The sequence below is a fragment of the Megalobrama amblycephala genome, linkage group LG9, assembly GCF_018812025.1.
Source record: "Megalobrama amblycephala isolate DHTTF-2021 linkage group LG9, ASM1881202v1, whole genome shotgun sequence".
NCBI classification, from domain to species: domain Eukaryota; kingdom Metazoa; phylum Chordata; class Actinopteri; order Cypriniformes; family Xenocyprididae; genus Megalobrama; species Megalobrama amblycephala.
In genome coordinates, this window is record NC_063052.1 from 29818436 (window position 1) to 29841311 (window position 22876).

The 22876-nt window shown below is 38.5% G+C and overlaps 3 protein-coding genes across 20 annotated transcripts in view; all 3 read right to left on the reverse strand.

Annotated features, from left to right (window-relative positions):
• The window catches only part of LOC125275563 (protocadherin gamma-A11-like), a 205955-nt gene that overhangs the window by 106327 nt on the left and 76752 nt on the right, over positions 1 to 22876 (reverse strand). The window contains exons 1-2 of one of the 18 annotated variants that reach the window (XM_048202649.1): positions 8102 to 11393; positions 3624 to 4355 (exon numbers count right to left, since the gene is read on the reverse strand). The exons of 15 other annotated variants lie outside the window; for them this stretch is intronic. In XM_048202649.1, coding sequence (XP_048058606.1) covers positions 3624 to 4355; positions 8102 to 9829 — 2460 coding nt within the window. In that variant the 5' untranslated portion in view covers positions 9830 to 11393. Of the gene's footprint in view, positions 1 to 3623; positions 4356 to 7375; positions 11722 to 22876 lie in introns of those variants that run through there. 2 more of the 18 variants (XM_048202650.1, XM_048202671.1) reach the window with 2 other exon arrangements.
• On the reverse strand, positions 332 to 3066 carry pcdh2g17 (protocadherin 2 gamma 17). The gene has a single exon (XM_048202675.1). The coding sequence runs from the start codon at positions 2894 to 2896 to the stop codon at positions 347 to 349; it is 2550 nt and encodes an 849-aa protein (XP_048058632.1). The 5' UTR covers positions 2897 to 3066; the 3' UTR covers positions 332 to 346.
• On the reverse strand, positions 19359 to 22526 carry LOC125275590 (protocadherin beta-15). The gene has a single exon (XM_048202698.1). The coding sequence runs from the start codon at positions 22075 to 22077 to the stop codon at positions 19684 to 19686; it is 2394 nt and encodes a 797-aa protein (XP_048058655.1). The 5' UTR covers positions 22078 to 22526; the 3' UTR covers positions 19359 to 19683.

Sequence of the window (22876 nt, forward strand, 5' to 3'; positions counted from 1 at the left end):
ATGTCAATTTGGTCCGCAATAATCACAGAGAATAAGTCTGTCCTTGATTTGTTTTTAAATTTTCATATATACGAAATTATAAAATACATTTACAATATAAAAAAAAAAAAAAAAAAAAAAAGATCATAGAAATTCCCGAATATAAACTGCAGCAGAATTTGTTCCATTGTAAACAAAATAAAGAATTTATTACACTCTAAAAAGGGAAAAAGGAAAGTGAGAAGGAGGAACTGAGATAGCGTTGAAAAATCCGACTGATAGTATTTCAGCACCATGGCCAGTGAATCGAAGGCACATTTTCTACACAAGGGTTTATATGCGACAATCACATGATACTTATCTATCATTATACATGTGTTTTACAGAAAACATACAGACGATGGTCAACTTTACAATAATCCCATATAAACAAAAAAGTGCAACTATACCAGAGACAAATATGTACAGTAAACCTCACCTGATCGTTGAAATCTTGGTTGGTCGGGTTTTCTCTCTGCGCATGCGTGAGTGTGTGTGTTCCACTGGTGTCCAGACTAATGATGCTCTCACTGCAAGGTCTGGCGTATTTCAGATCACTCTTTCTGGAGTCAGTGGTTCTGCAAACCTCATAATTGTACACGTGCTGTAAAGTTCCTGTGCCGCCTACGTCTGCGTAAAGAGGCGGATAATACGGAATAACCGGAAGATTCGCTCCAGATTTATAAAACATGCGCTCGCGTCTCCATCTGTAGCATTTGACTGACAGTATGGCAATGATAGACACGATAAAGAGAAATGAAACCACAGCCAAGGCCAAGACCAGATAGAAAGTCAGGTTGTCGTTGTATTCCTTGTCGTGCGTAAAGTCAGTGAACTCCGTTAGCACTTCAGGGAAGCTGTCCGCCACCGCCACGTTAACATTAACTGTAGCTGATCGAGAGGGCTGCCCGTTGTCCTCCACTACAACAGTGAGTCTTTGTTTGACAGCATCTTTATCTGTGACTTGACGAACAGTTCTTATTTCTCCATTCTGTAAGCCCACTTCAAACAGCGCCCTGTCTGTGGCTTTGTGCAGTTTATATGAGAGCCAGGCATTCTGACCAGAGTCCACATCAACAGCCACCACTTTAGTCACCAGATAACCCACATCTGCCGAACGAGGCACTATTTCAGCCACCACATTTGCGCCTGACTGGACCGGATACAGAACCTGAGGCGCGTTGTCATTCTGGTCCTGAATGATGATTTTCACGCTCACGTTGCTGCTGAGAGGAGGAGAGCCTCCGTCCTGCGCTTTTACAACGAAACTAAGCTGTTTAATTTGCTCATAATCAAATGAACGAACTGCGTGTAACACACCGTTCTCAGAGTTTATAGACACGTACGAGGAAATCGGCGCTCCACCAATATGAGTATCTTCTAAAAAATATGACACTCTGGCGTTTTGATTCCAGTCTAAATCTCTCGCCGTCACACTACATATGGACAACCCTGCTGCATTATTTTCAGGAATGTGCGCTGAATAGCTACTTTGATCGAAAACTGGCGCGTTGTCATTGATGTCAGAAACTTTAAGCCGTAGTGTCGTTGAGCTAGAGAGTGCAGGTGAACCAGAATCAGTCGCAGTCACTGTTATATTAAATTCTGACTGAATTTCACGGTCAAGAAAGGCATCTGTGATCAAATTATAATAGTTAGAGAGGGATGATTTGATGTTAAATGGGAGGTTTTCATTAATAAGGCACGTAACCTGTCCATTTCTCCCAGAGTCCGAATCTTTTATATTAACCACTGCAATTGTTGTACCTGGGGGCGCATCCTCTGATACAGGGCTCGAGAGAGACATAAGTATGATTACGGGCGCATTATCATTTACATCCACTACTTCAATTATGAGCTTACTTGTACTCGTCAACCCCCCTTGATCTGTCGCTTTAAGTCGGATTTCAAAACGTTTGTCTTTCTCAAAGTCAATATTTCCTAGAACAGACACCAAGCCAGTGTTTTCATCAATGCTAAAAATATCTCTCGAATTTTCTTTCAGGTCAGAGAAGGAAAACGTTACATGTCCGTTTGATCCACTATCTGCATCCGTGGCGTTAACGGTAGTAATGTACGTGCCTCTCTGTGCATTCTCCATCACAGATGCCCTATAAACAGTCTGGTTAAACACAGGTGCATTGTCATTCGCATCTAAAACAGTAACATCTATGTTAACAGAGCCAGACCTCTGCGGGCTTCCGCCATCTGCAGCGATCAGCTTCAGAGATAGATGAGGATGCTCCTCCCGGTCTAACGCTTTATCAAGAACCATTTCGACATACCTACTTCCGTCTGGATTTGAATGTTGTTTTAAAACGAAATAATTGTTCCTTGTGAGAATATAATTTTGCAATGAATTTAATTCTACATCAGCATCATATGCGCTCTCTAGTGCAAAGCGTGAACCAGGAGTCGCAGATTCGCTTATTTCCAAATTAATTTTGTTTTTCTCGAACACAGGGGAATTATCATTTACGTCTAGAATTTCAACGGTTACCTGATGCAGTTCAATTGGGTTCTCTAGAATGATCTCGAAGCTGAAGCTGCACGGTGTGATGTCGCCGCATAGCTGTTCTCGGTCTATTCTCTCACTCACGACTAGAATTCCTTTGTCTGTTTTAAGCTCTGCGTACTGAGTGATTTCTCCGGTCACGATACGCGCTCGACCAGCTCGAAGCCTTTTCAAATCCAGCCCCAGATCTTGTGCTACATTACCAATCAGCGAGCCTTTACTCATTTCTTCAGGGATGGAATATCGGATTTGAGAGATGGCAAAAGGAATGTAGCACGAGATAAAAAACAATACTTGCCACTGCGGTTGGAAGAAGCCATGCCATCGAGCACATCCATTTCGATAAAAATCCTTAACAGCCATACTGAATAGAAAGCAAGTTCACCATTAATGTTTCCAGTATTCAGTGGAATAAAAGAACATTCCAAGGCAGGACTGCGAAACCCGTTTTGTATTCGTTTGGAAAAGAAAAGGAAAGAGACAGTCACCCTCTCACCATCCCGAAACGAATGAAACAGAGGGAGACTGCTGCGTCACAGCGCGCACTGATTGGGTGGGGCCAAGGTTTACTATTAGACAAGCGTATTGCACACAAAGCATTTCATTGACCAACAGCGGCCCTTAGAGTCCAAAATAAGCATTAACAGAATGCATACATTTCAAAAGAAAAGTTAGACAAAGAAAACATATAATACATCTAAATCAACAGCAGCGCTGCTCACTGAGGAGTTGGTGAAATATATACAACCTCAATACAGACAAGTGAAGATAAATGAGTAGCATGTCACACAGTTTCTCCTAACATGAAATACAAGGAGAGATTAAATGTGCTGTGTAAGAAGTCTGCACTGAAAATGAATTCATACCGTTTTCACATTATCATATTACATCAGTTGAGTGAATAATAAAAAATAATAAAAAAAATAATAATCCCAGGGACTGCAGATGGAAATTAGCTAGTAGCTAAATCTGGCGCAAGCATCTCTTCTCTTGATATTAATGTTTTTTTTTGTTTGTTTGTTTGTTGTGTGTGTGGTCCCTGACAAATAAATCACTAAGAATAAGAAGAATAAGAATAAGAATTTCTCACCTCTACCGGCGAATCTAATTCATCCAGCACGTTTTTCTCCTTGGGCGCGCGCTGCAGTGTCCCTGTAGAATTATGATCCACTATCAACACGTTCTGACTTGCTGGTCTGACAAACTTACAGTCACTTCTTCTGGAATCGGTCGTTCTGTAAACCTCGTAATTATATGCGTGCTGCAGAGTTCCTGTGCCCACAGTATCCGCGTAACGCGGAGGATAATACGGAATAACCGGAAGATTGGACTTGTAATACAGACGAGATTGTCTCCATCTGTAGATTTTAACAGATATTATGACGACTAAACATGTTATGAAAAGAAATGAGACTGCAGCCAAGGCCAGAACTAGATAGAAAGTCAGGTTATTGTTATATTCCTTGTCGTGCGTAAAGTCAGTGAACTCCGAGAGCACTTCAGGGAAGCTGTCCGCCACCGCCACGTTAACATTGACTGTAGCTGATCGAGAGGGCTGCCCGTTGTCCTCCACTACAACAGTGAGTCTTTGTTTGACAGCATCTTTATCTGTGACTTGGCGAACAGTTCTTATTTCTCCATTCTGTAAGCCCACTTCAAACAGCGCCCTGTCTGTGGCTTTGTGCAGTTTATATGAGAGCCAGGCATTCTGACCAGAGTCCACATCAACAGCCACCACTTTAGTCACCAGATAACCCACATCTGCCGAACGAGGCACTATTTCAGCCACCACATTTGCGCCTGACTGGACCGGATACAGAACCTGAGGCGCGTTGTCATTCTGATCTTGGATGAAAATGTTCACGGTTACGTTGCTACAAAGCGGAGGAGAGCCTCCGTCCTGCGCTTTAATAGTTATCTTAATGTTTTTGATCTGTTCATAATCAAAAGAGCGCACTGCGTGTACAACCCCGCTCTCCGCGTTAACAGAAACATAAGTTCCTACAGAAGACCCGCCCAGGTCACTTTCTTCTAGAATGTAAGATATACGAGCATTCTGATTTTCATCCGGGTCATGAGCTTTGATTCTGAGAATAGAAACGCCGGGTGAATTATTCTCTAGCAAGAATGAATTATAAACACTGTCCTTAAAAACTGGGGCATTATCATTAACATCCGTTACTTTCAGATTAAACATTTTTCTGCTTGTTAAAGGCGGCTTTCCGGAATCAGTGGCGATGACAGTGATGTTGTACTCTGATAACTTCTCACGATCTAAAATAGCATTCGTGACTAAAGAATAATAATTTCTTAAAGTCGATTTTATTGCAAAATCTTCAGATCCTTCGATAAAACAATTGACTTTGCCATTATCATCAGTGTCTGAGTCCTTAACATTAATTATTGCTATTGTAGTATCAGGTGGAGCATTTTCAGATACTGAGCTGGAGAAAGACATTATATTAATGACAGGTGCATTGTCGTTTACATCAATGACCTCTAATGTAATTTTACTCGAATCAGTGAATCCACCCTGATCCCTAGCCTCGACTGTAAGTTCAAATTTAGTATCTTTTTCATGATCAATTTCTCCAACAACAGAAATAATGCCAGTGTTGCTGTCAATGTTGAATAACTGCGCAGCGGTTCCTTTTTGTTTGTAGAAATTGTATGTTATTCGCCCGTTTGAACCAGCATCTGCGTCTGTAGCGTTAACGGTAGTAATGTACGTGCCTCTCTGTGCATTCTCCATCACTGATGCCCTGTAAACAGTCTGGTTAAACACAGGTGCATTGTCATTTACATCTAAAACAGTAACATCTATAATAACAGAGCCAGACCTCTGCGGGCTTCCGCCATCTACAGCGATCAGCTTCAGAGATAGATGAGGATGCTCCTCCCGGTCTAACGCTTTCTGTAAAACCATTTCCGCGTATTTACTGCCGTCTGGATTTGAGTGTTGCTTTATAACAAAATGATTATTTGGCGATAAAATGTAATTTTGCAGCGAGTTCACGCCTACATCGTGATCATCCGCGCTTTCCAACAAAAAGCGTGAACCCAGCGTTGCAGACTCACTAATTTCGAATTTTAATTCTTTGTTCTGAAACGACGGCGCGTGATCATTTTCATCCAATATTTCAACAGTAACTGGGTGCAGCTCCATTGGGTTCTCTAGAATGATCTCGAAGCTGAAGCTGCACGGTGTGATGTCGCCGCATAGCTGTTCTCGGTCTATTCTCTCACTCACGACTAGCATCCCTTTGTCTGTTTTAAGCTCTGCGTACTGAGTGCTTTCTCCGGTCACGATACGCGCTCGACCCGCTCGAAGCCTTTTTAAATCGAGCCCAAGATCTTGTGCTACATTACCTATGAGTGAACCTTTCTTCATCTCCTCCGGAATCGAATATCGTATCTGTCCGCTTGCAGTGTAAAAACAACAAGAAAAAAATATTGGTAACAGCCACAGCATTTTCCATCGCCAAGACCGATGACTGCATTCTGTCATCCAACAGCTCCGTTGCACCATAATCACAGGGTTAACAAAGAGCAGATCCAGTTAAAATGTTGAGATGTAGTCCAAGATGGTGTGAGGAAAAATAATGCAACGAAAATATAATGCAAACCTTAGTATGTGCCGCACACAACCCTGAATAAAAAATGTCGAGGCAGCCTTGCCCTCATCTGCTAACATGCAAGAAAATGGGGAGGGGTAAAGATTGCTGGATGACAAAGCACAGCATAAAATGTTTCACTGATCAACAGCGGCCCTTGCTGTTCAAAGTGAGCGTTAACAAGACTAAGTAACTCTACAAAATATGTAGAATACAAGTGAATATGTGTGTGTGTGGGTGTGTGTGTGTAAGAAACAATCTAAGAGCAATCGTCCCAATAAGAAACAATAGTCTAAAAAATCATCACAAACGGCACTGTTGCTGTCCAGTGCTGAAATGAGATTTTAAGATTTTAAGTGAAAGAAGCACATGTAGGAACATTTCGAGGGTAAAAAGGAAATATATATTGACGTATATATTGCAGTGACTCAACACACTTAGATTCATAGGCCGACAGCAGCACTCAGAGTTCAAAACATGGAAGAATACAGCAATAATGTATTACATACTAAAGCAAGCAGTCAGGTTATTATAAACTTAATTTAAACCAAAATAATTTCCATCATGTTCATTTTCGCAATCTATTATGACCATATGGCATTCTAACTTTAGCTGAACAACAGCCGAAATGCATAATTTTCCTGTTATCACTATAAAGCTTAAACATTCTGTATTGTAAAAAGTGTTATATAAATAAAGGTGACTTTACCTGATATAATTTACCAAAAGGTAGTCATTTTAGAAAACAATTTGGATGTTTGCAGCTTCTGGACCAAAGAGAGACGGTATTATTCCATTAACGCAAACGAATAATTATTCATAACAAATATTTTAAAGAGAATATAGCCCATGTCAAGCGATTTGTGAGCATATCATAGAGGCTACATACAGAGGATAAGAATAATTAAACCGAGGACACACTTTTCAGCACCACGGACAGCGCCACAAGATATTCTTTTTGTCATGATCACAAAATTGCAGACTACCAGAATCAAAAATGATATATTTTAAAAAGCTATGTAAACTAGAAAAAAATATACTACTAAAAAAAAATACTACTCGAGTTTGTATCATCACAAAAATATTTTAATGAGCAACGTTTTGGTCAATCAACCTTCCTCAGGCTTACAAAACATCCAAATGTGCAAAAGAGAACTCACCATTTAGAGTGACAATCATCTGTTAGTAATAAGTAAAAGCTATTAAAAACACATTTGTGCAAACTCACCAGTGTGTTGCGCGCATCGGTACAGTCAGCGGCTCGTGTCTCCTTTGGAATTGTTTCTGTTCCACTCACGTCAACACTCATCAGACTTTGACTGATGGGCCCGAAATACTTTACGTCACTTTTCCTGGAGTCTGTAGTTCTGTAAACTTCATAATTATGCACGTGCTGCAGAGTTCCTGTGCCAACAGTGTCCGCGTAACGCGGCGGATAGTACGGAATAACCGGGAGATTTGAGTGATAATACAAACGAGATTGTCTCCATCTGTAGATTTTAACAGATATTATGACGACTAAACATGTTATGAAAAGAAATGAGACGGCAGCCAAGGCCAGGACCAGATAGAAAGTCAAGTTATTGTTATATTCCTTGTCGTGCGTAAAGTCAGTGAACTCCGAGAGAACTTCAGGGAAGCTGTCCGCCACCGCCACGTTAACATTGACCGTAACTGATCGAGAGGGCTGCCCGTTGTCCTCCACTACAACAGTGAGTCTTTGTTTGACAGCATCTTTATCTGTGACTTGGCGAACAGTTCTTATTTCTCCATTCTGTAAGCCCACTTCAAACAGCGCCCTGTCTGTGGCTTTGTGCAGTTTATATGAGAGCCAGGCATTCTGACCAGAGTCCACATCAACAGCCACCACTTTAGTCACCAGATAACCCACATCTGCCGAACGAGGCACTATTTCAGCCACCACATTTGCGCCTGACTGGACCGGATACAGAACCTGAGGCGCGTTGTCATTCTGGTCCTGAACGTTAATGAGAACTGTAGCATTTGAACCGAGAGGTGGAGACCCTCCATCCTGCGCTCTCACGTGTATTTTAAACTCTTTCATCTGTTCATAATCGAATGATCGCACCGCGTGGAGAATTCCATTGTCTGCGTTAACAGAGAAGTACGCTGAGACAGGAGAACCATTTACATCGGTATCTATCATATAATACGCGATACGCGCGTTTTGCCCTGCATCAGGATCTGTTGCTTGAAGAGTAAGCAATGAAACGCCGGGAGAGTTGTTCTCTAATATATACGTTTTATATTCACGCTGACTAAAGGCTGGCGCGTTGTCGTTGATATCAGTAATTTCTAGTGAAATAGTTTTTTTACTGAATAATGAGGGGCTGCCTTCGTCTGATGCAACTAACGTTAGGTTAAAACTGGAAACCTTTTCTCGGTCTAGTGGCGCGTCGGTTACTATAGTGTAGTACTTACGCGGTGATGGTTTAATTGCAAAGGGAGAGTTTTGTTCCAAACTTAAGCGGACCTGTCCATTTTTACCGGAGTCTACATCCTGGACGCTTATCAAAGCTACAACGGTGCCAGGTGGAGAATCCTCTTGTATTTTACCAGAAAAAGATGTCATTGTTATAATCGGGCTGTTGTCATTAACATCTACAACATCTATGACTAATTTACTTGCGCCGGTTAGGCCCCATGGGTCTTTAGCCTGCAAATTAAGTTCATATTGCTGAACAGCTTCATAGTCTAAAGTGCCAGTGAGTGTTATATCACCGGTGGCTGCACTGATTTGGAATAGGTGCGCTGCGTCCTCTCCGATATGAGTAAATGAATACGTGACATTGCCATTGAAACCTTGATCTGCATCAGATGCACTTACTTTAGTTATCAATGTCTCCTTTACCGCGTTCTCAGCTACACTTGCTTTATACATTGTTTCAGTAAAAATGGGTGCATTATCATTGGCATCGAGGACAGTAACGAGTATTTTAACAGTTCCAGAGCGCGGCGGGTCTCCACCATCTATAGCCGTTAATATAAGTGAATGCTCGCTCTGTTTCTCTCTGTCTAACACTGACTGCAACACCATCTCTGCGTACTTGCTGCCGTCTGAGCGACTGTGCTGCTTTAAATCAAAATTCTCAGTAGGTTTCAGACTATAGCTTTGAAGAGAATTCAACCCAACATCGGGATCAGTTGCGGTATCTAACAAGAAAATGGTGCCTATAGGCGTGGACTCGCCTATCTCGAGTATTATTTCTTTCTTTGAAAAAACGGGTGCATGATCATTGATGTCTTGAATCTCGATTGTAATCGAGAAAAATTCAAGAGGATTTTCAAGCAAAATTTCAAGACCGAAACTACACGGTGATTTTTGTCCGCAGAGCTGCTCTCTGTCTATTCTCTCTTTCACCACCAAATGTCCTTTGTTACGGTTCAGTTCGACATACTGTCTACTGTCATCAATAACGAGACGCGCACGACCAGACACCAACCTTTTCACATCCAAACCGAGATCCTTCGCCACATCTCCGACAAACAATCCTGGTCTCATTTCCTCTGGAATGGAGTAACGAATCTGTCCGGACGCCGAGTTCAGCACGAATAAAAGAAAAATGGAGAATCCTGCTTGCCATTTTACACACCGCCGCAAATGGACCCTTTTGTTATCCCCCATCCTGAGAATGTAGTAATCCGAGTACAATACAATCATACACTTCCAGTTTTCAAATATTCAAGAATTTAAAAATCCACTCTGTATTGTCCAGAATGTTCCAAAACGAGCTTTACGAACAAACAACAGCGCTTCGTCTGTTTTCTCTGTCCTGTCTGACGCAATGCCTTCTTTACGCAGCTCTTATGAGCACTATCCTCTCCCTGGGCAACAGCACCTCTCACAGTCAATAAGAAGCACGACAGCAGTGCTGGACTGAGCAGCATCAGGGCAATAAGAGCTAACATGGTCTGATTTATGAGAGTGCATTATGAGGTTCTTGCAACATTTCTGATTCTATTAATTGTCACTACTGGACAGAAACTTGATTGTGAGCACTTGGTGTTTAAAAAAGTCAAATTTATCATTGTAATGAGCTCAGTGCAGGAACAGAGTCATGGAAAAAAACAACAACGCAGAATTAAGGTCAGCTCGATCAGACTTTAGCAATTACAGTTTATCATGAACAAATATGTATTCCATGACAGGTGTTTAACAAGAGTGATTTTAGGCGCCATCTTGTTTGGCTACCCTCTTGTTAAAAACCCTCTGATTTAATCAAAAATAATGAAGAAAGTGTGTAATATCGAGCCAGTCAGATGTGATCCTACTGTAAACACTAGCTGATGATGACCTACATTTAAAAAATGATGAAAGCCAGCCGAGTGTGCTCTCCAAAAAACAGACACAATCCTCAGTCTGGTCCTGTAAAAGCTGAATGTGTGTGTGTGTGTGTGTGTGCTTGTTTTTTGTGATTTATGAGGACAAACATTTGTATAATGACATGGTTATTACACTGGTTGAATGAAGTAAACATGAAATATGAGTAACAAGTAAATATTTCAAAAATATTGCATGAGTCCTCATATTTAAAATAGCTTTAAAAACACACTAAACTGTTTTATTAGATATGTAAAAATGCAGAATGTTTTCAAAGCTTCACAGCAATTAAAATAAAAGATTTCCAGTAACACTTTACATAAAGGATTAATGCATTTCCATTAGCTAATGCATTAATTATCATGATCCACATTCTTTTCTTAATCTGGGACAATTTTACAAATACATTTCAGGTTGTACAAATTAACATTGTTATGAATAAACAGTAAAATATTATTAAATTAACATAACCCAGATTCATTATTGCTATTTATAGTTTATGATGAATTTAACTATTTTCAAACAAATTATAAATTGTTCCCAGAATTTCTCCACTAAGGTTTTGCAGTATGACACTGATCATTTTACAATGTTTGCAGCTGTATTAATACAGAAGCATGTATGTGTTATTGTGCCAATATGTGGTTTTGGGTTCTGCAGTTGATTCAAACACACTGACGACACTGCTGTGTGGATGCATGAAACATGAGCAGCTCTGAAGCTGCCGCATAGTCATACATACTTAGTGTGATGAGATTGCATTATTCAGACTGAGCCCAATATAGCCTGATGCATTTTAATGCTGTAAAAGTGGGCCAGAGTCCAGCCTTAAAGCATAGTGACACACTGCTGCAGCAGGGGAGGAGAGCCAGAGACCTACATAGTGCAGACTCCCATGGTGCACACACACATGCACGCACGCACACACTCATGCAGTAAGATGATGCAGTGTCTCTGGCAGTGTTTTAGTGAACCACCACAAGATGGAGCACTGCACATACTGTATGCTTACATTCAAATGCTAATCTGAACATGAGCAAACAGCCCATCATGAGGTCTTTAAAAGTAAAACATGTAGCAGAGGTGTTAATGAGAGTATGGAAATTTAAAAGAAACCGAAAGAGAGAGAGAGAGAGATAGAAAGTGTATATGGAAGTGAAAAAAAAGCTTTCTGTAGATTGACAATGATATTTTATATAAAAATAGCAGTGTATCAAATACATGTTTCTTACCTAAGAGGGGATTGGTTCATTTCAATTCATTAGGATGAAGCAGAGGTGCAGGTCATGGAGGGGAGAGAAGAGAAAAAAATAATTAACAATAAATAGATTTACACTTTTTTCCTGAAGAAAATGTGCTGATTTGTTTGAAGCACTTACACTGTATGCAATAGAGGCGTTTGCCAAGGCAAGCATCTGTATTATCAATTAAACAAAACGAAAAGACACCCACACTAAGATCTAAACATTAAAATGAGAGAAACCACACCCAAAGTGCACTCAGAAAAACCATAAAACACTGAGGACGGCTTTCACAAGAGCACTGTGGCATAATGACATTCTAGCATACACAATGGCATCATAATGATTATCATCTTGATTAGAAATTGTACAGTTAGAAACACAAGAATATATGGGACATGTGAGGAGACACATTACTGCCTCTGTCACCCTCCAATAGCTTTTCATGAAGGCATCTCTGCATGTGTGGACTAAAATGACAATCAGATTATATTTAAAGTCTGTTTTAATATTTTCCTGTTCATTTTCACACACACACACACACACACACACACACACACACACACACACACACACACACACACACACACACACACACACACACACACACACACACACACACACACAGTACAAACCTTATTTTCTATCCCCTACACTACTCCTACCCCTAAACCTACCCATCACAGGAAACTGCACATTTTTACTTCCTCACAAAAACTCATTCTGCATGATTTATAAGCCTTTTGAAAAGTGGGAACATGGGGTAATGTTCTCATAAGTCACCCTCTCCTTGTAATACCTATGTCATACCCATGTCATTATACACATTTGTGTCCTGATATGTCAGAAAAACATACACACACACACACACACACACACACACACACACACACACACACACACACACACACACACACACACACACTGAACTCTTCTCACATGTACAGAAGTGTACAGCAGAAGTAGGCCTGCCTAAAGCAACAATTTAAACACACATGGGTGAACACTTTAAATAGCACACAGTCACTGACTGGAATATGTACAGCACTCTGTGGATCTGCAGTACATAACAGTCCCATTACTGTACACCCTCAGAAAAAACAAAAGCTGGGGTGTTACCCTTTCAAATGGTGCTAATATAAGATACTTATATGCAACCTTTAGTGGTAAATAAGGTACAAGGGAGTACCTTTTGATAGGGTAACTTTTGTACCTTTTTCTGAGAGTAGTTGCATTAGTAGCATTCCAAAACATGCAGTACATGAAAGGAATGTAATTTCATAATAATAGTTTTTAGAATTTCAATAATAATAATAGTAATAATAAAATAAAATAATAAATAATCGGCCAAATAACCCTTGTGCATTCAAAAAAAAAAAAAAAAAAAAGTTACACATAGGTGCAAAATGGACAAAAATGTCCATGCCAAAAAAGTGTCATAGAAATATGATTTATTAATAAATTTTTCCACTTTCACTGATGTCAATTTTTTAACCAGCATCTGTTCTTTCCATAGATACCAAACATTCATTAATTTTAAGAACTTTAACCCTTTAAATGCTGGTTTGTTTACATAATGCCATAGGTGTTTTTTTTTTTATGAAAAAATTAAAAATAGTAGTTTATTTTCATAAACTAAATGCTAAGCAGAATTTTTTTTTTCTTTGCTTATTAGATTCTTGGGTAGGTCAATGAAGAACAACAACATTCATTTTGAGGCATTTATATTTTTTAGAAAATTAGATTTTTTACAAAAACTAACACTTAGGTCCATAATGGACAAAAATGTCCATGCCAAAAAACTGTCATAGAAATATTATATATTAATATTTTTTTTTCCACTTTCACTGATGTCAATTTTTTAACCAGCATCTGTTCTATCCATAGATACCAAACATTCATTCATTTTCAGAATTTTAACGCTTTACAAATCGGTTTCTTTACATCCTCGGCTTCTAATGCACCTGTGTGCTCACTGTCAGTGGGCAACACTAGCTTCAGAGCTTCTTCTGCTGAGTAACGTCTCTTCAAACAATGAAATGATATACCCCTCAAGCACCACATATTTATAGGTTTGGCTGTGAGGACACCTGTGTGAACTCAAACTTTGTATAAAATCTAAAGAACTAAAAAATCAGCATTTTCTTGTGGTGAAAACTAAAACAATGTGTTTAGGGGCTTCTGAACTTCTACTTCAAATTCAAGCATACCTTTCATCTCCGTAAAAAAACAGTAACAAGTGAAAAAGTGCAATCAAGGGTTAAGATGTGTGTTTGGTCGAAAAAGAAAAACCTCAAAGCCTTCTTTGACCATGGCCATATGACCCTGCCAAGGGTGTGACTCATACATGGAGTGGGATTTTTGATTAGTAAACACATGCAAACTACACTCTGAAATCCTTACCAATATACCCACACAATTATAGCGGCATTATTTTTCAAATTGACTCTATAATAGACTATAATATGCATAATCAGAAAACACAAATAAAGCAAGTATTTCTTTTATATGCCAAATTTGAAAATATGGCACAATCTAGTAAAAAATGGTAAAAATGTAAAATTTGAAGCCTTGCCGATAGAATGAATGCCTATTTGCAAATATTGTATCATTTTATAGTCAAATGGGTTAAAAAATTGTAGTTTTAATGGGTTTCAATGTGGACATTTTTGTCCATAAGGTGCTGAGTGTGAGTATTTTTTGTACGGAGGGTAAAATTGATTTTTTTGAAGGAAATGAGGGTAAAATATTAAAATTCCAATAAAAATAAACACCTGAGCCAAAATTCATGTAGTTGGCATTAACAAAGGCACACTTATAACAAATAAGGTTGCACAAGGGATAAAAGCATTATTAATAACAATACTAATCAGACAAACTATATATATATATATATATATATATATATATATATATATATATATAAAAAGTAGTAATACCCTCCACTTACAAACCAAATGCTAAAATAAGACTACAATTAAGACGAAAATCAATTCATCAGTGATACCAAGCATTTAACTACATGTGTATATTCCATACATTCATAATTGGCACTCAGAAGAACTACTCTTAAGCTAAAAACTATGATTCAGTTAATAAAACGCATTTTATGTTGGGGTTTATATTAACCATCAGAAGATCTGTTGCTAATTGAACTCGCTCTAATGTCACCTGAAAATCCCTAAATTAAGCTCACAATGACATTTAATTGAAATGTATTTGCATATTCAACCCCAATCTCTCTTTTGTGGCATTATTGTGGCATTATGTATGCTCACGTGTGTGTGTCAGGCGTTCATGGTCCGATTAAAGGCATGTCAGAACATGTTATACACTGCAGATGAGCTCAGTGCACAGTCACAATAATAAACACACAAACATCTGCTCAGAGAAAACATTACTCTCCAACTAGACTCTATATTTAATCCTGCAGACCCAGTGAAAAACCAAGTTTACATGTGGCCTCATAGTCACGAGGTGAAATCATCCTTTATCCTAGATAAGAAGCTCAAATCATGAGTCTGGACATTTGTTAAATTGTGGTTAGATATTATGGTTAATTTGTCAAAGCAAACTTCTCATTTTTAGACTCATCTGTTAAATGTCATGACAATTTCATGGCAAAGTATCTTAGTGGTAAATGTAATAAATTTCGATTTTTCACACCTTTTAACCTTGGATATATTTCTTGCTAATAACTTTAAAGCCTGTAATAGAAATCTCTGCTTTAAAGCAAAAGTGATGCTTATATCAACTAGCACTGCAAAACATAAACAACATGACTTACTAAGCATAAGTATGACCAATGTAACCCATGAAACAAAATAATTTAGTACTACGCTTTCATGTAATGATTCAACTATGAAGAACTTTAAGGTGAAAGTCCACATTACAATCGTATCTTATGCTACCTGGATTGAAAGACAGGCATATGCACAAATATATTCTGTCATCGCACTAGTTACTGCAAGCACATTTACTGTTAACAGTAAAGAGACAACCTACCTGAGTAAATAAAACATTCATATCTCTGATTAAACACAAGACAGACACACTGGGACACTAGGAAGACTTGTGAAGGGTATTATGATCATGTAGAATATTTCTCATGCATAATCAACAAGATCATTCATAAATGTGTCTAATGTTGCATGCAGTATTTCCTAATTTCCCACTTAAAAGAGACGCTCAGATTGTGCCTCTTTTGATAAATATTTTTTATTAATATAACTCCTAAAACCGAAAGTCACTTTACAAAGCACATAAATCACATTAACAGCACTATCCAGAGTAAATGTTAAAATATCTAAAGTGTAAATGTAGACATCTCCAGTGACAGTGATTCTGGCTCAAATCAATAACTATAAGTTAACATCTTCTGGTAAAAATTAGTGTTTGTGTAAATTAATTATAAATGCATGGTTTGTTTATTGTAAAGGTTCATTGGAAATATTTATTATTTGAACTTAAAGGTAAAATCACCAGTTAAATCAACAGTAACAAACTGCACATAGATGACTGAATTGTATGAGAAAGGATAAGAAAGCAGTCTTCACAACATGTGAGCTTAATATGTATACAACCAAAAATAAAGCGCTAGAGTACAGAAAGACAAATGAAGATGAAATTGTTTTAAATCCGGTTCACAGAAGCAGAAGAGTGTTCATGTGAAATGCAGATTCAAAATCTTTCAACCATTTAATCTTTCGAGAGAGAGAGAGAGAGAGTCCTAAACAGAGTGAGCGTCTGATCAAAAATACAAAGCAGAGATGGATTCTCATCAAATACAAACTCAGTGATTACAGCCTTTCAGTAAAAAAGCAGACTGACATGCATGCCTTCCAAAGGAAAAAAGTAAAGTCTGTACTCATCGTGACAGTCCTGCTTGGACTAATATATATACACTACCGCTCAAAAGTTTGGGATCGGTAAGATTGTAGCAATATTGTGTAATATTGTGAAATATTATTACAATTTAAAATGACTGTTTTCTATTTGAAAATATTTTAAAATGTAATTTATTCTTGTGTTGGCAAAGCTGAATTTTCAGCATCGTTAATCCAGTCTTCAGTGTCACATGATCCTTCAGAAATCATTCTAATATGTCAATTTGCTGCTCAAGAAACATTTATTGTTTACAATTGTACAAAATATTTGTGTACAATATTTTTTTTCAGGATTCTTTGATGAATAGAAAGTTCAAAAGAACAGTGTTTATTTGAAATCTAATCTTTTGTAACATTATAAAGTCTTTACTGTCACTTTTGATTGATTTAATGCATCCTTGCTGAATAAAAGTATTCATTTCTTTAATTTCTTTTCAAAAAAAACAAAAAAAAAAATTCTTACTGACCCCAAACTTTTGAACGGTAGTGTAAAATGTTACAAAAGCTTTGTATTTTAGATAAATGCTGTTCTTTTGAACTTTCTATTCATCAAGGAATCCTGAAAAAAATGTACACAACTGTTTTCAACATTGATAATAATAACAGATATTTCTTGAGGAACTAATCAGCATATTAGAATGATTTCTGAAGGATCATGTGACACTGAAGACTGGAGTAATGATGCTGAAAATTCAGCTTTGCCAATACGAGAATAAATTACTTTGTAAAATACAGGCCTGGACTGGTAATCTGGCATACCGGGCAAATGCCCGGTGGGCCGACGCACTTGAGGGCGGGGCCGCTATATGATTTGATTTTTTTTAATAAACATAAAATTGGCCAACGACCGGCCCATAAAGCAGGGACAGCGGCCCATTGGTTCATTTTCCATACTGACACTGGGCTGGCCCAATCACATCTCTTAACAGACTCCAGCCCGTCCCCTCTGTTTCGCCAGAACATCTGTGGATTAGGAGGATGGAGAAACAAAAGCGCAAGTGCAAGGGGGGTGCGGAGAAGTTGCGGGCAAAAAATTTTAGAGGTTGATGCCTCAACGTGCAAAAATTACTGGCATGTTTAGTGCGGTTACTGTAGCTTCAGTTTCCAAACCTACAGTACCTGACGTGCAAAAACAGGTGAACATAGAAGAACATGGAGGAGACACCTGTAAGGCAGAGGAGCAGCAGGTGTCTGACAGTGAAGCCAATGAGGGACAGAGTAAGCAGGAGAGTATAATAGAAACGGTAAGCAGGGTAGTTACATGATTAACAGCGAGGGACTCATGATGCGACGACGACGATGATGATGTTTAAATGAATGAATATTATAAGACAACATAATCGTCGTCGTTATTATAAAGTCAGACTGTCACCTACTGCACTGGTCATTCAGTCAGCTAAAGTCAAATAGCACAGCAAAAGTTATTTTGCACTGTTTTTTGTAGTTAGCAGTGCCCTTGTAGCTATCAGAGTTCACTTATGCAGTAACGGCCCTTCTCATAGAAAAACCTGAAATGATGCAATTTGATTTTTCAAAAAAAAAAAAATTCAGGTTATTATTATAATGTAATATTACTGATGATGTGTTTATTTCACAACGAGACTATAGGTGTCTATTTATAGCTGTTAGTCGTGATGATGGTCTACTAGATCTCACTTTTCAGCTATAAAAAGTTATGTTTTGTAGCTCTTGTACCCTATTACTCTGGTATGAACACTTGGTTGTTTATGGCAAGTGAATAACATGAATATCATTTTATTAGGACGTTTTTTGTGAGTAACTTGGTAGTATAGTTTTCTTTTTCATTGTTTTTAATGGGGAGTATCTAAACAATGAGAGGTAAATGTTTGACACTTAAACAGGGGTTTGTGCTCTTTAAAACAAAGTATATTTGTATTGTAAATTATAGTTTTTCTGCTGTCTGTTTCATTGAAAAAAAATAAAATAAAAAAAAATCTTTATAGAATTATCAGTATTCTACATCCACGTTCTAAGGGTTAACTAGCTTTTATATCATGGAGCACATTGTCCATCTAGAAATCCTACTCTTACTAAGTGTATTTTTAATAACTCTACCAATTAATTGTAATACTCTGGTGGGTGGTGTCCGACCGATTGTGGTGGGCCGGTCTGAGCAAAAATGCCAGGGCCATTTTTTTGTCCCAGTCCAGCCCTGGTAAAATATATTCAAATAGAAAACAGTTATTTTAAATTGTAATAATATTTCACAATATTACTGTTTTTACTGTATTTTTAAATAAATTAAGCCTTGGTGAGCAGACGAAACTTCTTTTAAAAACATTAAAAATCTTACCGATCCCAAACTTTTGAGCGGTATTGTATATATATATATATATATATATATATATATATATATATATATATTATATATATTAGTGCAGTCAAACAATTAATCGTGATTAATTGCATCCAAAATAAAAGTTTGTGTTTACATAATATATGTGTGTGTACTGTGTATATTTATTATGTATATATAAATTCACACACATGCATGGATATATTTCACAAAAAAATATTTTATATTTATGTGTAAATTATTATATATATATATATATATATATATATATATATATATATATATATATATATATATATATGTAATGTAATGTAATCACACTTTTATTTTGGATGTGATTAATCACGATAAATCGTTTGACAGCACTAAAATATATAGTCCAAGCTCTCTTTCTCTCTCTCTCTCTCTCTCTCTCTCTCTCTCTCTCTCTATATATATATATATATATATATATATATATACACACACACACACACACATTAGATCCACATATAATAATAAAGAGCACACAAAAGTCTTTAAAGTGCAATTACAAAAAAAAACAAAAACATGGAGGTCAAGATCTTGTCACATTCAAAATTAAAGCAGAACAGGACACAATAAAAGTGAAGGATTCACTGTAATGTGTTTTCATGAAACAGCTAATGCATCATAATCATGAACATTTGTCATTTGTTTGATTAAAGACTTTTTCAGTCCGATCTGTTGATGAGGATTTTAAGTATGATTGTCAGGGTCAAACCATCTGGGTTAGAACTTATGTGGCACTAAGAGCGTCGCACGTGCAGTGCTGCGGCCACCCACATGCACCGACGCCCCACGCTTATTCTGCATGTCAAAATCAACAAAGTCCGAGCCGAATCTGAAGTCCCCTCTCCACGAGCCTGTTGTTAAGAAAGAGTTGTATCGATCATCCTTCTGCAAAGTAGTGAAGCGGCTCACGTCGGAGTAGCCAGGTGGCCCGTAGGTCGGAGGAAAAACGGGTAAGTTTGCAGTTGAGCGATACATATATCTGTGTCTACATAATCTCATATAGACCATAGCAATGATGAGCACAAATAAAAGACTGGACACGCCTGCCAGAGCCAGTATTAAATACAGAGTAAGGTCATTGTGAGCATGTGACTCATCTATGCCACGTGCAAAGAGCTCATCGATGATAGGCAAGCCGTCTTCAGTCATAATATTAACAGTTGCAGTGGCAGACAAAGACTCAGGCCCATTATCACTCACAGAGACTAGCAAGGTTTGTTTGATCTCATCATCTTCAACAAATGGTCTTAGTGTCCGAATTTCCCCACAGTGCAGTCCAATCGAGAACAAATTAGGCTGTGTGGCTTTCACAATGCGATAGGACAGCCATGCATTGTGCCCTGCATCTGCATCAACAGCAACCACTTTAGTGACCAAATAACCTGCAGGAGCAGCTCGGGGCACAATGTCATCCGCAAGGTATCCATCAAACTGAACTGGGTAAAGAACAACCGGAGAATTGTCATTCTGATCTGCAATAAAGACCCGGACAGTGCACGTGCTGGTGAACGCAGGGCTGCCTCCATCACGAGCCGTCACTTGAACGTTGAAGTGAGTGGATGTTTCGTAATCAAAGGGCCGTAGAGTAAATATCTCACCACTCTCTGCATTGATGGAGAAAAGAGAAGCTGCATCTTCTGAAAGAGAATACAGGATTCTAGCATTCTGCCCCTCATCTGCATCGTCAGCTCTGACTTTAACGACCGGGGTTCCCTGAGGCTGATTTTCTGAAAACTGGATGCTGTAGTCACTGTGTCTAAAAATAGGAGGATTATCATTAACGTCTGTGACTGTTATGGCTACAGTTTTGCTGCTGAATAAAGGGGGAGTGCCAGAATCCACAGCAGTCACTGTTATGTTATAGTGAGGACACGTTTCCCGGTCTAAAACTCCATCAATCACAAGCATAAAGTAATTTTTTACTTCTGATACAAGCTTAAATGGCACATCATCAGATATCTCACACGTGACCCGTCCACTGGTGCCGGTATCAAAATCATAAACATGCAGCAAAGCCACCATGGTTCCAGGTGAAGCGTCTTCTGGCACAGTAGCAGAGTTTGATTTAACTGCAATAACCGGTGCATTGTCATTCACATCTATCACATCTATGATGAGTTTACAGTGAGACGACTGTCCTCCTCCATCTTTGGCTTGTACATCCAGCTCATGAGAACTGGCCTCCTCGTAATCCAACATACCCGTGACTCTCACCTCACCCGTCACGGGGTCAACCGCCAAAATCCCCCTCGTCTTATCAGGCACGTGACTGAAAGAATAACTAACTTCCCCGTAAATCCCGCTGTCTAAATCGGTTGCATTTAATTTAACCAAAACAGAACCTCGAGCTGAATTTTCTTGTGCGCTGACTTTGTACACCCTTTGACCAAACACAGGAACATTATCATTAGCATCTAACACGTGAATGTGAATCGAAGCCGTTCCAGAACGAGAAGGCCGGCCACCATCCACTCCACTTAGGGTCAGAAAGTGATCAGCTTGGTTTTCTCGATCCAAAGGCTTTTTGAGGACCAGTTCGGGATATGCATTTCTGTCCATCTGAGTATTCATCTCTAAAGCAAAATATTCACTCTCACTGAGTTGATAATGCTGAACAGAATTAGCTCCTATGTCAGGATCGTGAGCACTTTCCAGTGGAAAACGCCTCCCTAGGACCGTTGACTCCAGTAGCTCAAGCTCAATCTGACCGTTATCAAATGCTGGGCTGTTATCGTTTATGTCCTGGATGTCCAAGAGGAGACTGTACACTTTGAGCGGATTCTCCAATAGGAGTTGAAATTGCAGGACGCAGGGTGCAGACTGTGCGCAAAGCTCCTCACGGTCCATTCTCTCACTCACCAACAGAGAGCCTGTTTCTGCACTCAGCTCGCAAAACTGTCGGCTCCCCTCAGCAACAACTCGAGCATTGCGCCTCATGAGCTCCGTCACATCTATTCCCAAATCTCTCGCCACATTGCCGATGATGGAGCCTTGCTGCATCTCCTCTGGAACCGAATAACGCACTTCAGCGAGAGAACCGCACATGCAAATGAAGCAGAAGCAAAGCTGAAGCCAGAAATGTGCCAGCATGCATCTTGATAAACAAATCATGTTGTAAAATATTAATGGTTACATTTAAATAATAAAGAATAAAAATAACGACGATAAAAGCGCATTCTGAAGTGATCCTCAAATAGCTGGGGTAGACACTGCGCTCTGATGCCTGCTCCTGTCGGCTTAGATTTTTATTTTCATCTCTCTCTTTCTCTGCACGCCTACAGCACTCCCCTCCCCATCCACCGCTCATCTCTCCCTCCTCTGCTCGCTGTGCAACACTGATTAAACTGGGGCATCAGGACACACGGCAAAGATGAGATCACTTCCTAAGCTGTGTATAACATAAGAGCGTCACCCAGAGACCAAATGAAAGAGTTACAGACCCACAAACTCTTTTCACAATATATATATATATACAGTCAAACCAAAATGTATTCAGACAACTTGAACATTTCATTCATTTATTCAGTTTATTCATTATAGTTTAAAAAAATGGTAATAAAATATGAAAGATCTCAGAGATAAACTGTGTCAGAAAAATTCATCTTAATTATGTCAGATAACACTTAAGCAAAACATGGTCAGGACAAAGTGTCTGAATAATTTTTGGTTCCACAATTTTAACTATTTTTTCACTGGTAGTCCACTATATGAAGAATTTTTGGATATAATATGTCACAGTTTACTTTATTTTGCTATCCTCACTTATGTAAATAAACTATAGTGTCCTGCACCCACCAGTAAAAATATATCAAAAATATCAATGTCTGCATAATTTTTGTTTTGACTGTATATATATATATATATATATATATATATATATATATATATATATATATATATAGGGCCAAAA

Coding starts and splice junctions, on each gene's coding strand:
- LOC125275590 (XM_048202698.1), bottom strand. CDS start 22,077: ATGATTTGTTTATCAAGATGCATGCTGGCACATTTCTGGCTTCAGCTT.
- pcdh2g17 (XM_048202675.1), bottom strand. CDS start 2,896: ATGGCTGTTAAGGATTTTTATCGAAATGGATGTGCTCGATGGCATGGC.